This window comes from Pteropus medius, unplaced genomic scaffold, assembly GCF_902729225.1.
Source record: "Pteropus medius unplaced genomic scaffold, Ma_sr-lr_union100, whole genome shotgun sequence".
Lineage (NCBI taxonomy): Eukaryota > Metazoa > Chordata > Mammalia > Chiroptera > Pteropodidae > Pteropus > Pteropus medius.
Genome location: NW_024355205.1, coordinates 1,726,754 through 1,747,050, shown reverse-complemented (window position 1 = coordinate 1,747,050; position 20,297 = coordinate 1,726,754). Strand labels below are relative to the sequence as shown.

At 40.3% G+C, this 20,297-nt stretch overlaps 2 protein-coding genes across 6 annotated transcripts in view; one reads left to right on the top strand and one right to left on the bottom strand.

The window, feature by feature from the left end:
- Positions 1-3,250: 3,250 nt before the first annotated feature.
- Positions 3,251-6,003, bottom strand: LOC120598767 (proline-rich proteoglycan 2-like). Its single transcript, XM_039857809.1, has 2 exons — positions 4,419-6,003; positions 3,251-4,251 (listed from the first exon to the last, which is right to left on the bottom strand). The coding sequence occupies exon 1, from the start codon at positions 4,960-4,962 to the stop codon at positions 4,468-4,470; it is 495 nt and encodes a 164-aa protein (XP_039713743.1). The 5' UTR covers positions 4,963-6,003; the 3' UTR covers positions 3,251-4,251; positions 4,419-4,467.
- The window catches only part of SIRT5 (sirtuin 5), a 28,961-nt gene continuing 12,997 nt past the window's right edge, over positions 4,334-20,297 (top strand). For 2 of the 5 annotated variants that reach the window (XM_039857807.1, XM_039857803.1), the window contains exons 1-6: positions 4,701-4,834; positions 11,815-11,964; positions 13,621-13,754; positions 15,891-16,116; positions 18,884-18,971; positions 19,752-19,805. In XM_039857807.1, the coding sequence (XP_039713741.1) occupies positions 11,850-11,964; positions 13,621-13,754; positions 15,891-16,116; positions 18,884-18,971; positions 19,752-19,805 (617 nt within the window). In that variant the 5' untranslated portion in view covers positions 4,701-4,834; positions 11,815-11,849. Of the gene's footprint in view, positions 4,446-4,700; positions 4,835-5,892; positions 6,023-11,814; positions 11,965-13,620; positions 13,755-15,890; positions 16,117-18,883; positions 18,972-19,751; positions 19,806-20,297 lie in introns of those variants that run through there. The other 3 variants (XM_039857806.1, XM_039857804.1, XM_039857805.1) reach the window with 3 other exon arrangements.

The window sequence follows — 20,297 nt, the reverse complement described above, 5'->3', positions numbered from 1 at the left end:
GTAAAACTTAAACCTATTAAACTTCATTTTCCAATAGAACTTTCTGTAATGATGGAAATGTTTTATTATTCTGCTTTTTAAATTTTATATTGCTGTTCAGTACAGTACCCAGTAGCCACATGTGGCTAATGCAAATTTGAAATGTGACTAATGTCACTAAGGAACTGAATTTTTAATTTACTTTAATTCGATTCTAATTAATTTAAATTTAAGTACTACGTTTGACTAGTGGCTATCATATTAGAAAATGCACTTTTAGAAGAAAACATAGAAGGAAATCTTTAGACAAAAAATCAAATCACGAGCCATAAAAGAAGTTGTAGATTAGACTTCATCAAAATTAAAAATCTGCTTTTTAAAAGATGCTCATGAGAAAATGAAAAGATGAGCCACAGACATAACATATTTTCAAAACACATATCTGATAAGAACTCTCACAAATCAATAATAAGAAAACAACCCAATTTTTAAAAGTAGGTAAAATATTTAAACAGACACATCACCAAACAGATTTAGATAGCAAATAAGCACATAAAAATATGCTCAAGGTAGGTATTCACTACAGAAGTGTAAATTAACACTACAATGAGATGTCACCATATACATGTTAGAATGCCTTTGAAAATACTGATAATGTCATATTGCTGGAAGAAATACAAAATGTTTAGACATTTGAAAAAAATTCAGATCTCTTATTAATTGGAGATTAATTGGAGATTTTATCAATTATATTTCCAAGGAAACTTTATAAACATCAGCCAGTGATTATTTAACACCAAGGAAAAAGTGCCTCGGTTTGCTCAGTACTCAGCTTTTCCCCTAATTTTAACACTCTTTGCTCTATGGATCAACATTCTGTGCCCCTTGCATGCACTGAAATAAAGAATGGGTGTTTTATTTGCTCTTTTTGATGAGAAATATAATATCTAGTTTTTGATTCCAGCTGAAAACAGATCACTTTTCCATTGGGCAAGAACAAGGATGGAATGACTTTCTCATATAACACCATGTTACACCTTCCCAGGTTGCAGCAGCTGTTTATAATAACTTTCCACCCACTGGTAGGTAAACAATGGCAGTATCTCTCAAACTTTAAAAGTCAGAGGAATCACCTGGGGATCTTCTTAAAATGCAGATTCTGATGGAGAATTCCAGGGTGGGGCCTGAGATTCTGCACGTCTAACAAGCATCCGGGCGTTGCAGCAAAATTCAGAATCTGATTAATATTTGTTTGATACCTTACCAAGAGGACTGACATACTGTCTCTTTTTCAAGGAGGTTAATGAAATAGTACAAGGATAAGGGGGTCAATAGTTGGAAATAATAACTCGGATATTCTTTCAAAACGAAATTTATAAGGTGTTTCCATAAACTAGTTCTGGAAAGTAGTAAATTAATGGCAACTGCTTATCGTGTTTTACTGTCTTCTGAGCACTGTGTTAAATATACCGCATACCTCATTTCGCTTATTCCTCACAACAATCCAGTAAGAATGGGCACGATTAGCCTCATCTTAAAAGTCAAATATCTGAGGCTCAAAATGGTAAAACAGAAGTGATGGAGACTGGATTCTTAAGCCCTGTAGAATTACCTGCAATACACTTATATACGCACTCCAGTGATTATCACAAACTTGGGTGAAGCAAGTGATCAAATATGTTTATAAAATAAATATATACCAAATATATAATAAAAAATGGACAAATGCCTGTTGGATTAAACTTAAACCACAAGCACCTTTTCTGTTTGTTTCCTGAGGATAATTTTTGTCCTTACTAGTCTAGTGGAGTGTGGTGATTAGGGGTGATTGCCTTGACATCTCATCAGATCACATTTAGCTTGAAGACTCTGATGGAGGGTTATTAAAAAAATACTTTATGCTTCTAGGGAGAATGTGAACTTTTACATTAGATATTGGAGTCCGAAAAAATAAAAGCAAAGGTTAAATTTTAGCGTTTAAAGTTTTAGATACAGGGCAAAAGATAAAACAGAATATATTTGATGGAAGAACTTTATTTCATCTGTGTACATTCTTGCTGAAATTGTTAGTTTTTATTCATAGCTTTAATTGAAGGCCTAGCTAGTATTTGGTTCATAATTGATAAATGGATGGATGGATGGATGGATGGAGATTAAGCTAGGGGTGGCCAAATATGTCTAATCTCAGTGGAGAGAAAACTTAATCAAATAAACAGATACATTTGAAATCTTGACTGGGATACCTGCTGTGGTGCTGAAAGAGCCTGTATCAGGCACAAAAGGCCTTCACTTAATGGCGGAGAGAGCGGGGAACTGGGATCAGAGAAAGCTTCCTTGAGGAAGTGACAATTGAGTTGAGACTGGAAAAGATGCGAAGAATTACTATGGAGGGAATGGAAAAAAGTACATTTCAGGAAGAGGGAACAGTCTTTGTTTTGGAAGGACAAGAGCATCAAAAAATTAAGTTGGAGTTGCTTGAAAGTTGGAAAGGATGGTGACTGATGATTCAAGAAGAGGAAATAGCCTGAAACTGGTGAGGAAGAGTCAGCTCTTCCAAGCCTGGAAGAAGGGATGGGTTTGAAGAATAGTGTGGTGGGAAGCTGTGGGTGGTGGACTCCTGGACCTTCATGGAATGCAATACCTTACAGGTGGCTCAACCTGTGGGTGGTAGCAGAAGGCTACATACTGAGCCTTCAGATCATGCAGGGTTGCAGTGAGGAGCACCGGGCCTCCCCCACTCTCTGCCCACCCCCCATGTCTGAATTAAAGAAAGGATTAACATTTGACCGTGAATATTGTAAGCACAAAAAGCAATGAAACAACACTTTAATGAGTGGCAGTGTATGTGGAGGCACGACCAGCTCAAATCCCAGCTATCCTATTCAATAGCGTTTTTGCCTGTGATGCAGGACTAGGCAAATTTCCCCAAGTATGAGGAGGCAGAGAGACCAATCCCTGCATGGAGAGAAAAGGGTCCTTTGGCGGAAAGAAAGAAATCAACACACACGCCAAAGTTAGAGTCAACAGGAAAGTTTATTAGTAAAAGGGTAACACTCCACAAAGCATGGTCTCCTCTCAGAGGCAGAGAGGTACAGTGTTAATGACTGTGAGGAGAGAGAGAGAGAGAGAGAGTGAGAGTGTAAAGGCACTGAGAGGGACCTTGAGTGTTCAGAGAATTCAGTTTGTATATCATTCTTTAGTTCTTGTGAGTTATTGTTTAAAAGACTTTAACCCATTTCTTTTGATATGGAAATACAGTGAGGAAGGGGAAAAGCATGTAGCATGAAAAAGTAAGAATATGTAAAGTGAAAGACTTACTTGCTGGCAGTTCCCAGCCTCTAATTTATAGGCTCCCTATGATTTTAGCCATAGGGAATGACTCTTGGTTTGTTTCCTCTTCACAGGTGTGGAGCATGGCTTGTTAGCAATCCAGCAGAAATTTTCCTTTGTTCTGAAGGTGTGCTCAGGGCTGGCGGCAGGGCTGATCAACATATTGCAGTCTCTCACTGTGGCTTGATTAACATTTTAACTCTCTTGCTTCCTCCCTACATTACTTGGAGCAGTTACTTCACCTCTCTGGGCCTCAGTTTTCCTATCTTTAAAGTGAGGTTAACAAAATCTGTTTTATCAAGTGGTGGCGAAGACTTAAATTAATACACGTGAAGCTCATAGCAGTATCTGGCACAAAGTGTGTGCTGTGTACTTTGGAGAACAATAGCCAGATGTGAAGCACTTTTCCAATTTTCTGGTACAGTCTACAGGAGCAAAAAGACCTCCAAAGTGGGCTGGATTTCCAGCCAAACTGTGGGAAGCAGTTGAAGTCTGAGCTGAGAAAACAAATGTTAATGTAACAAGTTTTGCACCCAAGTTCTCAGACCAGTCTCCTTCTGGGTCCGCTAGCATGCCCGTAAGCAATTACATTCTAGGAAAAGTAATGCTGGTAGTAAACCCGAATTAAAGATTAAGGGAAATTTTTAAGGGAACTCACACACTGGAGCCATGTGGGCCACTGAATGCTAGAGGCCCTGAACCTGTTTCCTTTAGACACAGGGGGTAAGGATCTCAGCACGGCGCTCAGGTTTGTGGGGCTAGTCTGGGAATCCAATAAACCATCATTGGAAAATTGATGTTTCAGGGAAAGCCCCAACATTTGAAATGCTGTCCTGAAGTTGTGAGACTCAGCTGTAGAATCAAGGAGGAAAGTCGGTGGTAATTCACGATATAGCTGAGAAGCTCAAAAAGACCAGGGAAGACTCCGCCCCTCTCTCGACTCTCAAAGAAAGATAAGCAAAGAAACAAAAGTTAATAAAGAACAAGACTAGGGAACAGCTCGGGGAGCAGTCTGGGTGTCCAGCAGGGGCCGCTGCAGCCCCGGCAGGTGGGCCGCTCCGCTCCGCCCGTCCCATCGCCACCCCGGCCCGATCCCGCGCCCGGGCCACCGTTGCCGCCGTTCCCGCCTTCAGCAGGTGCGTCTCCCCCGCCGGGGTCTCAGCGGCCTTTCTCCCTCGCGTTCCGGGCCTTGGCCGAGCGCGCACTCCGGGAGGCAGCGAGCACAGCCGGGTGCCGACCTGGGGCGGGGTTAGGGGGCGGGTCCCTGCGCGGCGCGCATGCGCAGCCCAGGCGCCTCTCCGCGCCTCGGGCCGCGGACGGTGGCGGAACGAGGCGGGAGTAGAGAAGGGGGAGGAGAGCCGGCCCGGCCTGTGCGGGAGGGCCCCACAGGCTCCCGCGTCTGGACCGCAGCGCGTGGGGAGGCCCGAGGGCCTGTATCTTCCGGGGCCTGCGCGGGGGCAGTTGCAGCCCGAGACACGAGGGAGGGGGCAGGAAACGAGGTCGGAAAGAAACGCGGCCGGAGCAGGTGGGCCGCCGTGGAGGGGAAGCCCCCGGAGGGCTCTGAGCTGAGTATCCCCGTGAAGTAGAGTCACTCTGGCTATTGGAGCAGTCCGGGTGACAGCTAATGGTGGCCTGGGCTTGGGTGGTGGCCATGGGCGTGGGAGCAGGGGTCGGATTCAGGACGTAGTTTAGAGGTGTAGCCACCAGGACTGCTGACCAGCCTGGCTGTTGGGTGTGAGGTGTGAGAGAAAGGGAGAAACCAGGGCTAAAGGGGGTGGTGCCTTAAGGCTTTGTGGGTTGAAGGTATGGGGAAAGTTCCCGAGCTCAGACTTGGTTGTGTGAAGTGGGAGCCCTCTGTTGGAGGGGGTGTTCAGTCTGGATGAAGCCTTGGGAGGATGGGACATCAGAGAGCTAGGAGGAAAACCAGGAGAAGGTGGCGACTAGAAGCCAGGAGAAGCAAGTTTCCCAGAGAGAATCAAATGGGCCAGAAGCTGGACATGGTCCATGTTTAGCAAGGTGGAAATTGCGAGTGACCTTGACAAGAGCAGGTGGTAGAAGAGGGAGGGGAATGAGTTTGCCAGTATTGATAGCTAGGAATTGGTGCATTGCATTAATTTAGCTTGTAGGTGTTCAAAAAATATTTACTGAACACTCGTGTAAGTTGTTGCAGTTCCTTTGCAACATACTTATGTATTTTAATGTTTTTTTGGTGAATATTTTTCTCTCGAATTCCTGATATAATCTTTCATTTATTGTATTTTTCAGAATTGGTAGGTTGCCTCTTTTCCCCAGGGAACATAGTCATTTTTCTTTTATTTTCTAAATCGGTAGGCGAGTTTCATGTTTCACAAGAAAGCCTGGTTAAACGGAACTGCCATTCACCTAGAGTAGTGTCAGTGTTTAGGAACCTGTTCAGTATCTTTGAAAGCTTTAGATGACTATTTGATGAATTACTTTTCTCCCCTGAGGCATGTCTTCTCACCCCAAAAATAAAATCAAGGCAGAATAATTGGTGGCTTCACTCAGGGCAGTTTTCACCGCTGAGGGCTTCTGGACTAGATAACTCAGTTCTCTTTCCTCCAGCTCTGGCACTGGAGACATCTCTCCTTGCAGCCCTTCCATAGGCTTGCTTTTGCACTTGAACAGGGTCAGAAGCTTGTGGAAAGGGGTACCACTGCCCACCCCGACCTTCCCCCAGCCCCCAGGAAAGCAGGTAAATGTTGGCATAGACAGTGCTTCCAATAAATACTTTGTGGTACCATCTTTAAAATAGGCTTATATTCTGAGCATTTCCAATCTTGGCCAAAACTGTGAACGTTTTGTTTTCAATCTGTTTTTCTTATTTACTAGAGACTTGCAGAAAATCTTGTAAATTAATGGAAAATCTAGCAAAACAATTCCCATATTCATTTTAAAAAACATGAAATATCGACTGATAAAACAGGCAGTCGACTGGGTTTTGTAACCCATGGGACCAAAATTTTCTCACTGATTCGTTATTTCAGGTAGACATGAAAAATTTAGATTCCACTAATAAATTGGTATGATAAAAGATTTGAAATAAAAAATACATGTCTAGAAAGAGCATTTTAATTGGATATAATTCATGAGTGTGTATACATGCATATATGTAAACTACATCTGTATGTCATTAGACATTATGATTTACATAAGATGAGAACTAAAGCTGTCCTCCCCCAAAATACCTGCTGATTGCATTGCCTAGGCTGAGTCTAGGAACTAGTGACTTTTTGAGAATGTTGAAACATGAGCAAATAAAACTTTTCCATTTAATTATTTTGAGTTCATTTTTATGGTGAAAGTAATTATTATTACTCAATAATGAAAATGAATAGAAAAACTTAGATAAAAATTAGTAATATTTTACCCAATAATACAAGTCCTAATCTTGTTACTTCTATTATTAAAAATTCCTTAATCTCAAAATTTTGACAACGCTTGATAATTAGCAACAAATACAACACTCATGTTCAGAATAGAAGATTTGCCTTCATTTCACAGCTATCCAGGAGAAGACTCATCCTTTAGATCCGCATAGTCAACTGCTTTATGTTGATTCCTCTGTCAATGTAAGAATATCCAAACCTGTAGAGAATTTTTATTAGAATTTACTTGAGCCAAAGCTGACCACATTGCTAGGAAGCAAGATCTCAAATCCTCTAGTGAGTGAGTTTTGCGGTTTCTTTTATGAATTCGAAATTAAGGGAATTTAAGATTACATGAACAAGATTACGTGTTCTCTAGAGGGTGGTTATGCTTATTTCAAAGATGTGTGAACCTAGATGCTTGCTTAAGGCAAAGATAAATTTTTTACTAAAAAGTTATATGCCTAGGACGTGACTACCCACCATAACCTGCCCAGTGAGAATTTATCAGACCTCCCTGTGAGGTTACTTTCCTAGAACTCCTTCTTTTGCCATAATTCTGTTGATTAGATTTTAAATCCTTAAATTATTTTAAATTCTTAATGACTTAAAATCCTATTTTCACATCTGAGAGAAAATATGAAACTTTAGGCAGGAGTTATCCAGAATTTTTTGACAATAAGCAGGAATGTTTGCTAACATTTAAAATCGACAGAAGAATTTTCTGGATCAAATTGGTCTGAATTAAAATATTAGAAAGCAACAGTGGAATCAGATATCTTCATCTTTGAGAGAAATAACCAAAGGTATATATTAAACTCAAAGTGATAGCATAAGTAACCATACAACATATAAGGAGGTTTTATTAAAGTTAGGCGGTATTGGGTACTTTAATCTTCAGTTTTAAAGATGTACAAGTTTAAGAATATCAACTGTGACAATATCTTAAAGCTTCAAAAAGATCTGATAATTATTGAAGCTGAGCAATGGGAACATAAGTTCATATATTATTCTATTTTTGTATATGTTTAAATTTTTCCATAATTTTAAAATAAAGAGAACAAACTATAGTAACACCTCATTTGTCCCTTACTGAGGTATTCCAAATAAATAGTTTTTTGAACAAATCGAAGTTCGCCAAAAGCTTATCATGCTCATCCTGGTTGAAAATCATGCCAAGCCATTTCCTCCTACAATTCCTTTAAATAGAGCACTGGGGAGATTTTCATGATGGTCAGGCATCCCCACTGTTGCAGTCTGCAAGCTGCTTTCCAGAGTGGCCCTCCTGAGCTGTCGTGGCATCTGAGACTGCCCACCTTCTCCCCCTGGCAGCCAGTCAGCCAAGGGCTCTTTGCCTCTGATCTGCATTCTCTGAAGGAATGACTCCAGGCAGCCAGAGGGTCTTGTCCTCTGAGGTGTTCTGGAAACCAACACTACATCATTTTTCTCTTTTTGACTATTCAAGCTACGTGTGTGTGTGTGTGTGTGTGTGTGTGTGTGTGTGTGTGTGTGTGTGTGTGTGTGTGTGTTACAGCTGAAACAAGTTACAATGAAAATTTGTTGACATGCTTGTTTCTTGTTTTTAAGTGAGATTTATTCAAATATAATTTACATCCTATAAAATTCAACTTTTTTTTTTTATTGTAAGGTTCTGTGAGTTTTGAAAAAACACCACAAAATAGAGACAATTTTTCATTGCTTTAAAAATGTTCCCTGGCCCTCCTTGCCTCCTCCTTTTCTCCATTCCCTGGAAACTACAGCTGTGATTTCTGTACCTTTAGTTTGCCCTTTCAGAATATCATATAAATGGTCTTAAATAGTATTAGTCTTTCGAGTTTGGTTTCTTTTACTTAGCATAATGGTTTTCTTTCTTTTATCAAAAGCAAGTTTATTTTGAAATAATTTCAGGTTTACAGAAATGTTGCAAATATAGTACACAGAGTTCTCATGTACTATTTACCCAATTTCCCCTAAGGTTAACATCTTATGTAATTAGACTACCGGGATCTAAACCAGGACATTTACATTGGTACAGTACCATTTACTAACTTGCAGATTTCATTCAAATTTTGCCATTTCTCCCATTAATGATCCTTTTCATACCTTGAATCCAATCCAGCATCTCACATTGCATTTAGTTGTCCTGTTTCCTTAGTCTCTAACCTGGGACAAGTCCCCAGTCTTTATCTTTCATAACCTTAATAACTTTTTTGAAGAATACTGGCCAGTTTTGCTGTAGACAAATGGGGTTTGTCTGATGTTTTTTTACAATTAAGCTGAACTAATGCATTTTGAGGGAAAATAGTTCACAAGTGATGTTTTGCCCTCCTCATTTCATCCTATCAGGAGGTAGATGAAGTCAGTATGTCATTACTGAGGATGTTAAATTCAATCACTTGCTTAAGGTAGTGTCTGCCAGGTTTTCCCATTGCAAGTTACTATTGCCTAATACTTTAAAAATTCATCCATGTCATTACCTGTATAAGCAATTTTTTTCTTTTTTTCTTTTTTTCTTTGTTGCTGAACTGTATTGTGTGGATGGACCACAATTCATTTATCGGTTTATAAGGTGATGGACATTTGATTTGCTTCAACTTTTTGGCCTAGCACTGTCTGATAGGCCTTGACATTCTGTCGAATGTATATAATTTCACAGAACACCAACATTAGACAAGGCTACCTGTGACCGTGGTCAGTTGGGACAAAAATAAGACAACGCTGTAATAGATGTGAACCCAGACAATAACAAGAACATGTCTAAACCACAAAAATGACAAAACATCCTGGCTTATACCAGAGCCTGCTGTTTATTGAGTAATGACAGCTCTATAGAGCTTCACTTCACTCCTTCCACCTTTTAGATAAGATTCACTAAAATGTCCAGTCAATGTGTCCTGTTGCCTGACAGCATCCAACCCAGAGTAAGGTGAAGCCTGACTTCCTTGAACCCTCTCCAACCTTAACTAACACAAGCCCAAATCCTATAATCTTTCCTAACACTTTTACTGAGACACCCTTCAGTTCTTCATGGTCTGCTTCTCTCTCCTTGCAATTTGCTCAACTAGAGGTACACGTGTGCCTGGTATTTTGCTACAGAGCATTGACAATGCAAACTATATAAACATATATATTGAAAATTCTTGCTTCCACTTGTCTCCATATATCCTATTTCCCACTCTACCCCAAATTCTTTTTACTAATTTCATAGAACTCTTTCCATTTTTAAAAAAGTAAGTGCAATTAAGTACTATGGTATATACTCATATCCCCTTCTATTTCTCTGACACAACACTATTTGCACCTGACTTCCCCCTCGACATTATATTCTGGAGATCTTTACTATCAGAGAGAATGTCTTCATTTATTTTTTTAATGTGAAATCTGAACATTGGGATAATTTATGGAATTCAGTAATCTGATTTGGCACTAACAGGTTTGTGAGCATCATCTTCCAGACATTTATTTTTAAACTGAATATTCTCTGACCTTCTGATGCCAACACTCACTTCTGAAGCCAGTGAGCTGTCTGCTTATAAATGCTGAATCACTGGCAAATCACATTTAATTATACTTGGTTCATTTTTTTTTCATTGTAGTAAGATACACATAAAATTTACATCCTTACCATTTTTAAGGATACAATTCAGTAGAGTACATTTCACGTTGTTGGGCAACCAACCTCCAGAACGCTTTATCTTGAAGAACTAAAACTCTATACCCATTGTTTTTATTTTTAAACTATTTTATAGTTTACATATAGTAAAATTAACCCTTTTTGAGTGTAGAGTGCTATGGGTTTTGACTGACATAATTATGTAACCATCACCATAATCAATATGTAGGACAATTCCATCTCCCTCAAAATCCCATCATGCTCCTTTGTGTATTCACTCCTTCCTGCTTGGGCTAACACTGATATATTATTTTCTGTCCCCATAGTTTTGTTTATTCCCAAATGTCATGTAAGTAGAACCATATGTACATTGTTTTTTTGCTGCAGCCATGTTTTTGTGAATGCGCCATTGTATTGAACCCGTCCCCTGCAGATGGACATTTGGGTTTTTTCTAGTCTCTTGCTATTAATGACTGTGCTCTAAGGAACAACCCTGTAGATATGTCATTTTGGATGTGTGCAGGACTCACTGTTGTAAAAATTTCCAGACTTGGGATTGCTAGGCCAAAGAGAAAATGCATTTGTAATTTTGATAGGTTATCTTCCAAAGGGATCGTAAACTTTTGGGAAATGCGTTATTTTTCTATTTTTCTTATATCTGCAGACTTTAATCCTGAGCTCTTCCAACAATCTGACCCACTAGATAGACACCAGCTTTGCCAATTGCCCTTTTGATGTCATTGATCCAAATATTGTCTTTGTCTGTTTTATAAAATTCCTCAGGGATAGATAAAATTTTACTAAATGTGCTTTTTAAGACACAAGTTTCTTTGACATGTCATCTTTATCCTATTTGTTGTATTAGTACATATCTTTCCTGTCTAGTTCAGTTCTCAGAATTTACATTCTCATAGAAACTGTGTTTTAACCAAAGAGGCCAGTGGTTTTCATACCTTTTAAAAAGCAGTAGAACCTGTTTTTCAAATGAATTCTCACATCTCATCCCTTCTCAAACCTCTAAGGCAGTGGTTCTGAAACTTAAGCAGTCATTAGAATCACCAGAAGACAGTTTGAGCCCCAACCCCCAGAGATTCTGATTCAGTGAGCCTGAGGTAGAGCCCATGACTTTGTATTTCTCACAAGATCTCGGGTGATGCCATTGCTGCTAATCTGGGGACTACACTTAGAGAACACTGTTCCAGGGCACCTAGGTGCGCTTGAGAGCAAAAATTGAAAATAGCTAGTTTAGAGGCTGAGTACCATGAAGACCTGTTACTAAAGATTTTTGTTAAGGGCATTCATGTATGTATATATGAGAGAGCCTAGAGGTATATCTATATATCTACATACACACACATACATATATACATACGTGTGCATATATACATTTGTAGAAATACAAGTATTTTCTGATTGTTTCTATTTTTGTGATTTTTCTAAAGATATATACATTTGTAGAAATACAAGTATTTTCTGATTGTTTCTATTTCTGTGATTTTTCTAAAGTCCATCTCAAGAATTCATACTACAAAGAAAATCTGATGGGACCTCTCCAGGTTGTCCCCAGGAGATTAATTTCCCAGCTATATTGTGGATTAAAGTCTCCAGCTGCCACAGGAACCAAGATTTGCCTAACAATGGCTCGTCCAAATTCAGGTAGGTCTTTGTTAACCTGCCACCTCCTCATCTCCAGTGGAATTTGAAGTACCTGAAAGTTCCTACACTTAGAGGGGAATGTCTTTGAATTGAATTTGAAGTGGGTGTGGGGCAAGATTTTGTAGAAAGCCACTCAATCCTTTTCTCTTGAGGCAGGCCCTTCTTCCAGGACAGGTCAGAGATGATCTCTTAATAGGCAAGTCCATTTAAGACATTTTGTTTTCCCAGAATATTTGCATTTAAGCCTTTCACACATAGTTTGTGTTCTAAACCCCTCACCTCTGCAGGGGAAGAAAGCTGGAGACTGTCCTACAGGGTAATATGGGGTTAAATTTGCTACTGGACAGAAATGATGTATATCTTTACCTGAGGAAAACGTACAAATTAACATATCTGGGCCTTTAGTCTATAGTGAGCCTCCACCCCACTATCTTTCTTCCTTTCCTCCATCCTGCCAGTCACCTGTTCCATCTCAGAGTAAACACTTTCAGTCTCAGGGGCACCATGGTTACCACTACCTCCAAGGGGGAAGACCAGAAAGCCTACTCCATCAGCTGAAGAACTCACTTCTACTTTCGCTGAAATCTTCAGTGGTTTAGCACAGGTTGGCCACTCTTGGAAGATGTCTGCTTCAGTGGCTCAGGCCAGCCACAGGCAATGCTGGTCTGGCACTTGTTCTTCCAGGTGGAGGGCAGCATGGGAGTCCCTCTTCTCCCTGCAGCTTATGCTCAGCTCTGTATGGCTTAGGCTTGGCCAGCTGGGGCCACATAATTTACTTACCACACCTATACGGGCCTGCAGAGCCTCAGTACCTGGTAGAGAAGAGTGTTGCTCAGCCATGTGCTGTGCTCTAACCTACTCTCTGCTACCCAAGAGATATGGTGGCAATTCTACGTCTGACTCCTCATTCTCTTCCTGAGATGAAGACATTTGTTTAAGGGGCACACTCTACCTAGTGATCCACATAAAGTACTTGGCACAGAGCCTGGGGTGCAGTGAGCCCTCACTAAATGATGGCTGCTGCCCCTCCCTGTTGATCTGAGATCGGGGGAGGGTGCCTGGAGGTACGGAACAAAGCCTTCTACCTGGAGAGTAAGCCATGGTCTGTAGCCACAATTATCTGCTGCCATGTTATCCTCTGTGTTCAGTTCCCTTCTGTTACCTCAGGTGTCTTGTGTTGTCTTGCTGAAAACTCTAACTCTTATTTGAGCTGTAAAGGAGAAAGTCAAGTGTCCAGGTTTGGAGCAGAGCACTTTTTCACAGTTGAGGGGCCCTTGTCCTCACCTTTGATAATGATGCTGAGAGAAGCTGAAATTAGCAAGATCCCCAAAGGGAAGTGAACTTGGGGAGGAAAGGAAGCCTTTGGGGTCCAGGGGACCTGAGATCAGTCCATACACACTCACATGGACTTTACACTCAGTACCTCAGCTTCTAGCACATAGCTTTGAACCGTGTCTATAAGCATTGGTACTTTATGTCCATTTATTTTGTGTATCCATTAGCAAGATGCATCCTAAGGTAGTTGCTCCTTCATTTTATGCAAGGTTTCATAGGAATGCTCTGCTTTCAGGTAACAGGGGAGACCTGTATAGACAATTAATATGAGATACAAATATCCAAATGGTGCACTGGATTGATATTTTATTTTCTCTTTAGATATGGCCGATTTTCGGAAGTGTTTTGCAAAAGCCAAGAACATAGTCGTCATTTCAGGGGCTGGCATTAGTGCTGAAAGTGGGCTTCCGACCTTCAGAGGAGCTGGAGGTTATTGGAGAAAGTGGCAATCTCAGGTCGGTAGTGTTTCCAGAGCATTAAGAGACTCTTCTGAATTAAGCCATAACAGAGTTTGACTCAGAACCTATACTCGTGCCTGGAACCCAGAGAACAAAGTTTTGAAATTAACTATGACTCATTTGTCCTGTTCATTTTGGCATCAGCGTAATGTCTTTATGATTAAGATCTGTGATTTAAACATAGCCAACTTGCCTTACTTTCTAGGTATGTATAGATTGCATTTATTCAGATAACAATTAGATTTCTTCTAGTAAATAAAGGGGAATCAGAAAACCTTGGTTAGAATAATTCATTACTTTATTATAGATAGTAAAATTAAGCATTACACATTTTTATAGTTTTTTTGAACTTTTCATATCAAAACCAAAGTTGAATTATTGAAGGCTTAGGACTTAATGTTCAAAACTTTATATGAAGGCCATTAAAATATAAGTTCTACGGGGACATGATTTTTTTTTTAAACTCAGTTTTTACCCATCAACAGACGATTGGATAAAGAAGTTATGGTTCATATATACAATGGAATATTACTCAGCCATAAAAAAATAAAATCCTACCATTCGCAGCAACATGGATCGACCTAGAGGTTATTATGCTGAGCGAAATAAGTCAAAGATAAATGCCATACGATTTCACTTATATGCAGAACCTCAGGAACAAAAAGTACAAACTAATCAGAAACGAACTCACAAATACAGAGGACAATATGGTGAGGGCCAGAGGGGAGGAAGGTTTGGGGGGCTGGGAGAATGGGGTGAAGGGTTAAAGAAGTGCAAATTAGTTGGTAGATGGTCACAGGGATGGGAAGCACGGCATAGGGAATGCAGTTAGCATTAATGTAATGGCTAGGTGGAGAGCCAGAGGAGAGAAAGAGCAATCAGGTGGATCATTTCATAAACATGGATCATTTCATAAACTATATAAATGTCTAAACAGTGTACTGCATATTTGAAAATAATAGTAAAAAAAATTTTAAAAAGGTGAAGGAATGGACAGGAAAGAACAGAGGACCATTGGGATCCCAAAAGAAAGGAGCCACAGAGAGCAATCCCTGAATTAAAGAAGCAGGGGGTGAGGGCCTTAACAGGTGTCAGGAGAAGCTTCGAGAGGGATGGGCAGTCATTTCATAGCAGCTCAGAGTTTGTGGAGAAGCAAAGAAGTCAATATGTGTGACTCCAGCAGTGTTCCAAGACATATATCCAGGTTGATGTGCCACCTGTGAACTGCTTCAGCCCACTTGTATTCTAAGTGGAGGGCAAAAAGGAAGGAACTATAGGGTCGCTGTGGATAATCCACAGCATAGATGATCCACTCTCCAAATGAAGGCTGACATTACTACCAGGTAGAAGGAGACCTTTGCAGTAAAACAAAATGCATAATACCACCATTGCCACAATCAAGATATGGAATATATTGGTCATTGCCAAAGATTTTCTTGTACCGTTTCCCCATCAGCTTACAGCCTCAGATGACTACTGCTCTGCTTTTTGTTCACAACAGATGAGATTTATCTCTCCTAGAAGAAGAATCATACTTTAAAAAATCTATTTTCATATATTTTGTTAATATAATACATACACTTTCATACATGTAGTGGTGTGTGTGTAACTATAATGACAGTTTTAAAAACTTATTTTTTAACTGTGGCCATTATACTTCAGTTAGGCGTTTTGCATTTCACTTCTTTTTCCTGGACAAATGATACTGGCTTCACATATTTTGGAGCTCCATGAAAAAGGAGAGTCAATCTAAATTCCCTTCCTGCATATTGCTTTACTTCCTTTTCATAATAACTTACTTGAGTGGTAAATGAGACAGATTGCATTTTCCCTGCCTCATAATTGGGGAAATTAAAACCGATTTCTCCAAGGTCCCTATTAGTCCCAGAATGGGAACAGAGACTGGTGCCCAGGCCCCTGACCTGTGTGTGCCACACTGCACGAACCTACAGGAAATGTGTTCCAACTTGCACCCTCCCAAGGCTACTTGCCTCTGTTTTAGACTAAAAGGGGCCTTCCAGTGTTTTCCAGGGTTGGCTGTCACTGCAAGGTTCCACGCCTGACAGCTGCCTGTGCTCTGGAGCATTAGTGCTTCCTTCCCTCCCTGACTCCTACCTCCTCTCTCACCCCTAGAACCTGGCCACTCCTGAAGCCTTTGCCCAAAACCCATCCCGGGTGTGGGAGTTCTACCACTACCGGCGGGAACTCATGCACAGTGCGGAGCCTAACCCGGGGCATCTTGCCATCGCTGAGTGTGAGGCCCGGTTGCACGAGCAGGGCCGCAAGGTCACGGTCATCACCCAAAACATCGATGAGTTGCACCGCAAGGCTGGCACCAAGAACCTTCTGGAAATTCATGGTGAGGACCCTCAGCCTCACATGGGAGGGGAACCAGACTTGAAAACACGCATCTTGCCATTTCCCACCTGGATCCACTAAATCAGAATCTGCATTTTGACAAGACACCCAGATATCTGGTGTGCACATTACACTGGAGAAGTGCTGGTCTGCACAGCTGCATGCACTCCTCTCCTTGGGAGTTCTGTTGAGGGCGGTTGTGCTCCAAGACAATTGCTCCATTGGGCTGAAGGGAACCAGGAGGTGCGTGCCATTGAACATCTGTGGCTTTAGCAGGATCTGGCACCAGAGGACCTTGGCATTCCTGGGGGCATCTTTTTACTTTCCCTTTGTCCCCCAGTTAGCACTCTAGGGTTTGTGCTTCTGCTAAACCCTGGATCTTTTAGGGAGCTGTCAGCTCAGTGATCTTCACTATAGCAAGGCCACTAAGTTTGTGACACACGTGGGTTTTGTCTTGAGTCCCTTTGGCTTTCCTTCTCTGCCCTGATGACACCCTCCTTTTCCTTCGTCTTAATCATTTCCCCTCTTTGCTCTCACCAAAATCTAATACATTTATTCATACAAGAGTATAAATGGGCATGCAAGGATTTCTTCCCAAGAACATGTGCACTTAAAAGTCTACAAAACTTCGATCCCAAGGAATGCATTTCTAAGCACGGAATTTCCAGAAACAGTGACCCAGTGGGGAATGTTGCTTGTGTGTATCTGCAGTGAAGTTGCCCATTTTTGCCTAGGCTTACGGTCACCCTGATAATGAAAGTTGAGCACCGTTTGCTTGGATCCCATCTCTCTTTTGTGTCGCAGCAGCGGTCAGCCACCCACTCACCAAGTGTCTTTTTGGCACCTTCTTCTGTTGGGTCTGGGACTCTCTTCATGGCGCATCTCATTTCTCTACAGTGTCAAAATGTAGGCTGCCACTCACCATGTATAAAATGGGGATAACACCTATCTTATAGAGTTCTTTTAAGGATTAAATAGGTTATATAGGTACATTTGTTGGGATTTTTTTGGTTGCAAGTGATGAGAACTCTCTTCTAATTTAAGTAAAAATAAAAGAAAGCCCTTCCTTTCATCAGTGAAGATGTCATCAATTTTAAGATGCATCATGTTTTTAATGTGATACTTAGAAAGAGAATAATTGGCTTAAAACCGTGATATTTTATTGTCCCTAAGAATTGTTATTTTATACTTATAGGAAGGGCTTGTTAAAGCATACTTGGATACAGATTTTTAGAAATTATATCACTCCCATGCACATAAAAACAAAATATGGGTAAAATAAAGTGGTTAAGATATTTCTCACTATCTAAACAAGACATGAGTGAAATAAAGTGGTTAAGATATTTCTAAATCATTTCTGGATGACTCTGAGGCATCGATAACTGCATTCTCCCCGCAGTTTCATGTTCTGTGCCAGCAAAGGGTTTGGGGATGCAGCTCTTCCTAAGAGCTCTGTAAGCTCTTGGTTCTTTTCCAAGCTGCTGACACACATTCTGCAAGTTTGATATTGGGCCTTTCTTGGTCTTACTAAAAGGTGTCAGCAGAAAGGTTCTAGGTAATAACCAGGACTTGTTTTCTTTCTCCAGTGGCCCTTAAATGGTTTGCCAGCTGAAATATACAGGGACTGCCTTTGCCCAGTTAGGCCACCAAAAAATAACGACCAAGTCATCAAACATTTCAGTCATTGGTGTTATCCTTCAACAAGTCTGTGCAAGTGCTGGCTGTGACAACCACATCACATCCATCATGTGGCTAGTAATAATTGTAGGACACAATTTCAGAGATGTTAACATGGAACAAAGTGGCCATACTGAAACTGACAAAATAGGTATCTTGACTCACAAAACTGAGGAGCCCTGATCCCTTTCTTTCTCTCCCTGCCTCTCTAACTCTCCTTCCCCCAGCTTTGTTTACTCTTTGAGTTAACCTCACTTCTCCCTCTGCAGTTGATCTGCTTCCATGTGCCAGCGAAGGTAGCATCTGGTGGCTCCAGGCTCACTCTAGCTTAGCTATCTCCTCAGAAGATGAACTTCTAGATGGCCTTGCTTGGGTCACATACCTCCTCTTTGACCAAACACTACCACTAGAGGAATAGGGTATTATGATTGGATCAGTCTAGAAATTGTGCCCAAGCTTGTATTTTGAGATGTCATTGACAGCTCCATCAGCTCAGCATGGGATAGAGGAGAGATGGTTCCTCAAAGAAGTTACACTGGACAGAATGGAACAATATGTGTCCACTACAGTGTGTGACATGCTCAGCACAACACTGGACACATGTGAATATTTAGTGAGTTGTGGTCGTTGTTACTGGCTTAACTCAATAAATTGTTGCTAGTATTAATTATTTTCTTCATTTATTAGTTGATTATTTAATCATTGAGCTGGTTTTGGATAAAAGAGTCACGCTTTCTTAAGTTGAAATTAAGATTTTGTAAAACACATCCCAAGCTACTGAACTTTTATCAATCATGCCCTTAGGTTTAAGTTGGCTTCATCTACCCTGTCAGCCAGTTCCTTCTGAACATCATTCTAAGGCAATCTGAGAGCCCCTTAGCCATGTAGTAAGTTATTTCATCCATCCCTCTTTTCTCCAGATTATAAAGTCCAGGAGGACAGATGTTCTTGGCTTGTTCAATAGTACTGCATGCCTTTACATTTCTTGTGATACCTAGGGTAGGCCCATTTGCTAAAGTGAACGTGGAACCATGGAGACAGTTGCTCTTGATTATACTCTTTCTGGTCTTGCTTAACTTGTGTTTTTTCAGGTAGCATATTTAAAACTCGATGTACCTCTTGTGGAGTTGTGGCTGAGAATCACAAGAGTCCAATTTGTCCAGCTTTATCAGGAAAAGGGTAATTATGCTGTAATACAGAATAAGTGTATATTGCTTTTTCTTTTAAATTGAACATAAATACTAGGAAATGGAACATTAATCTAAGATTCCTGTGGATATTTGTTAGAAATAAGACTAGATACATTATACCCTATGATGAAAGAAATATTTTGCTCACAATTTACAATGTTAAGTGAAAACCTCAGGATCTAACTCTATACAATATAATCCCAACTTTTTAAATACACACACACACACACACACACACACACACACTCCCCATGTTGATGTATCTGTGTATCAGTGATTATCAGGAGTGGTGGGAGGATAGGTAATTTTGATTTTTTCTTTATATCGTTTTGAATTTTCCAACATTTCTGTGATAAACGTGTACTATTATTATAATTTGGGAAGGAAATAAAGAGCAGACTCAGAATATTGAGAAAATTCTATTTGACCATTTTAAATTAGTATACAAGTAATAATGTAATATCATTGCCGAAGATTCAAATTATAATATATACAATGCAAATCATGAAACTCCCCCTTAGCACATCCAGCTGTTCCACCCCTACCCCACATATAAATTCCCTCTCTTGACCTAAAACCATGGGTAATTGTTTAGTGTCTATCCTTCAAGGACCCTTCTTAGGGTCCTCGGTTTTACCCATGGTTTTAGCATGTATTAATTAGGAGTTTTGTACCATATCCTGCCAGGCAAATATGCAAACTCATGGGGTTTATTTCTTTGTTCAGTTTTACTAATGACATTCTCTCTTTCTTATATTGTTTACATCAGTGCTCCAGAACCTGAAACACAAGATGCCAGAATCCCAGTTGAGAAACTTCCCCGGTGGGTAAAAACTTTGATCTGTATTTGGTCTTCCAGATTACAAAAAAAGAAAATTAGGAATCGGAATTTAAGTTCATTTTGTGAGATGCCTCTTAAATGTGTAAATGTGAAAGACAGCTCTGACCTATATGGCCAAGGGCAAAAGGACAAAGGATGAACCAAACCAGGGTTAAGGGAACTGACACTTTTTGCTTTGTGTTACGGCAGGACAATTTGAAGCCTGGAAAATTTCTGAAGCTGTTATGCTACAGATGCTTATCCAGTGTAAGGCATAGAGGCTAGAATCCAGTAACTGGGTAATAAATGTTAGTTATTATCATCGTCATCTTCCTCATCATCATCAGTATTATTAATCCAGGGTTATGGAAACAGGAAAAGGTCTTGCAAAGATGAAATTATAGGACCAAACATAATTTTTGTAGATTAAAAAATAAGAAACCCTAGAAAGATTTTTATATCAAATTTTCAAGACTAGATATTAAAACGGTACTT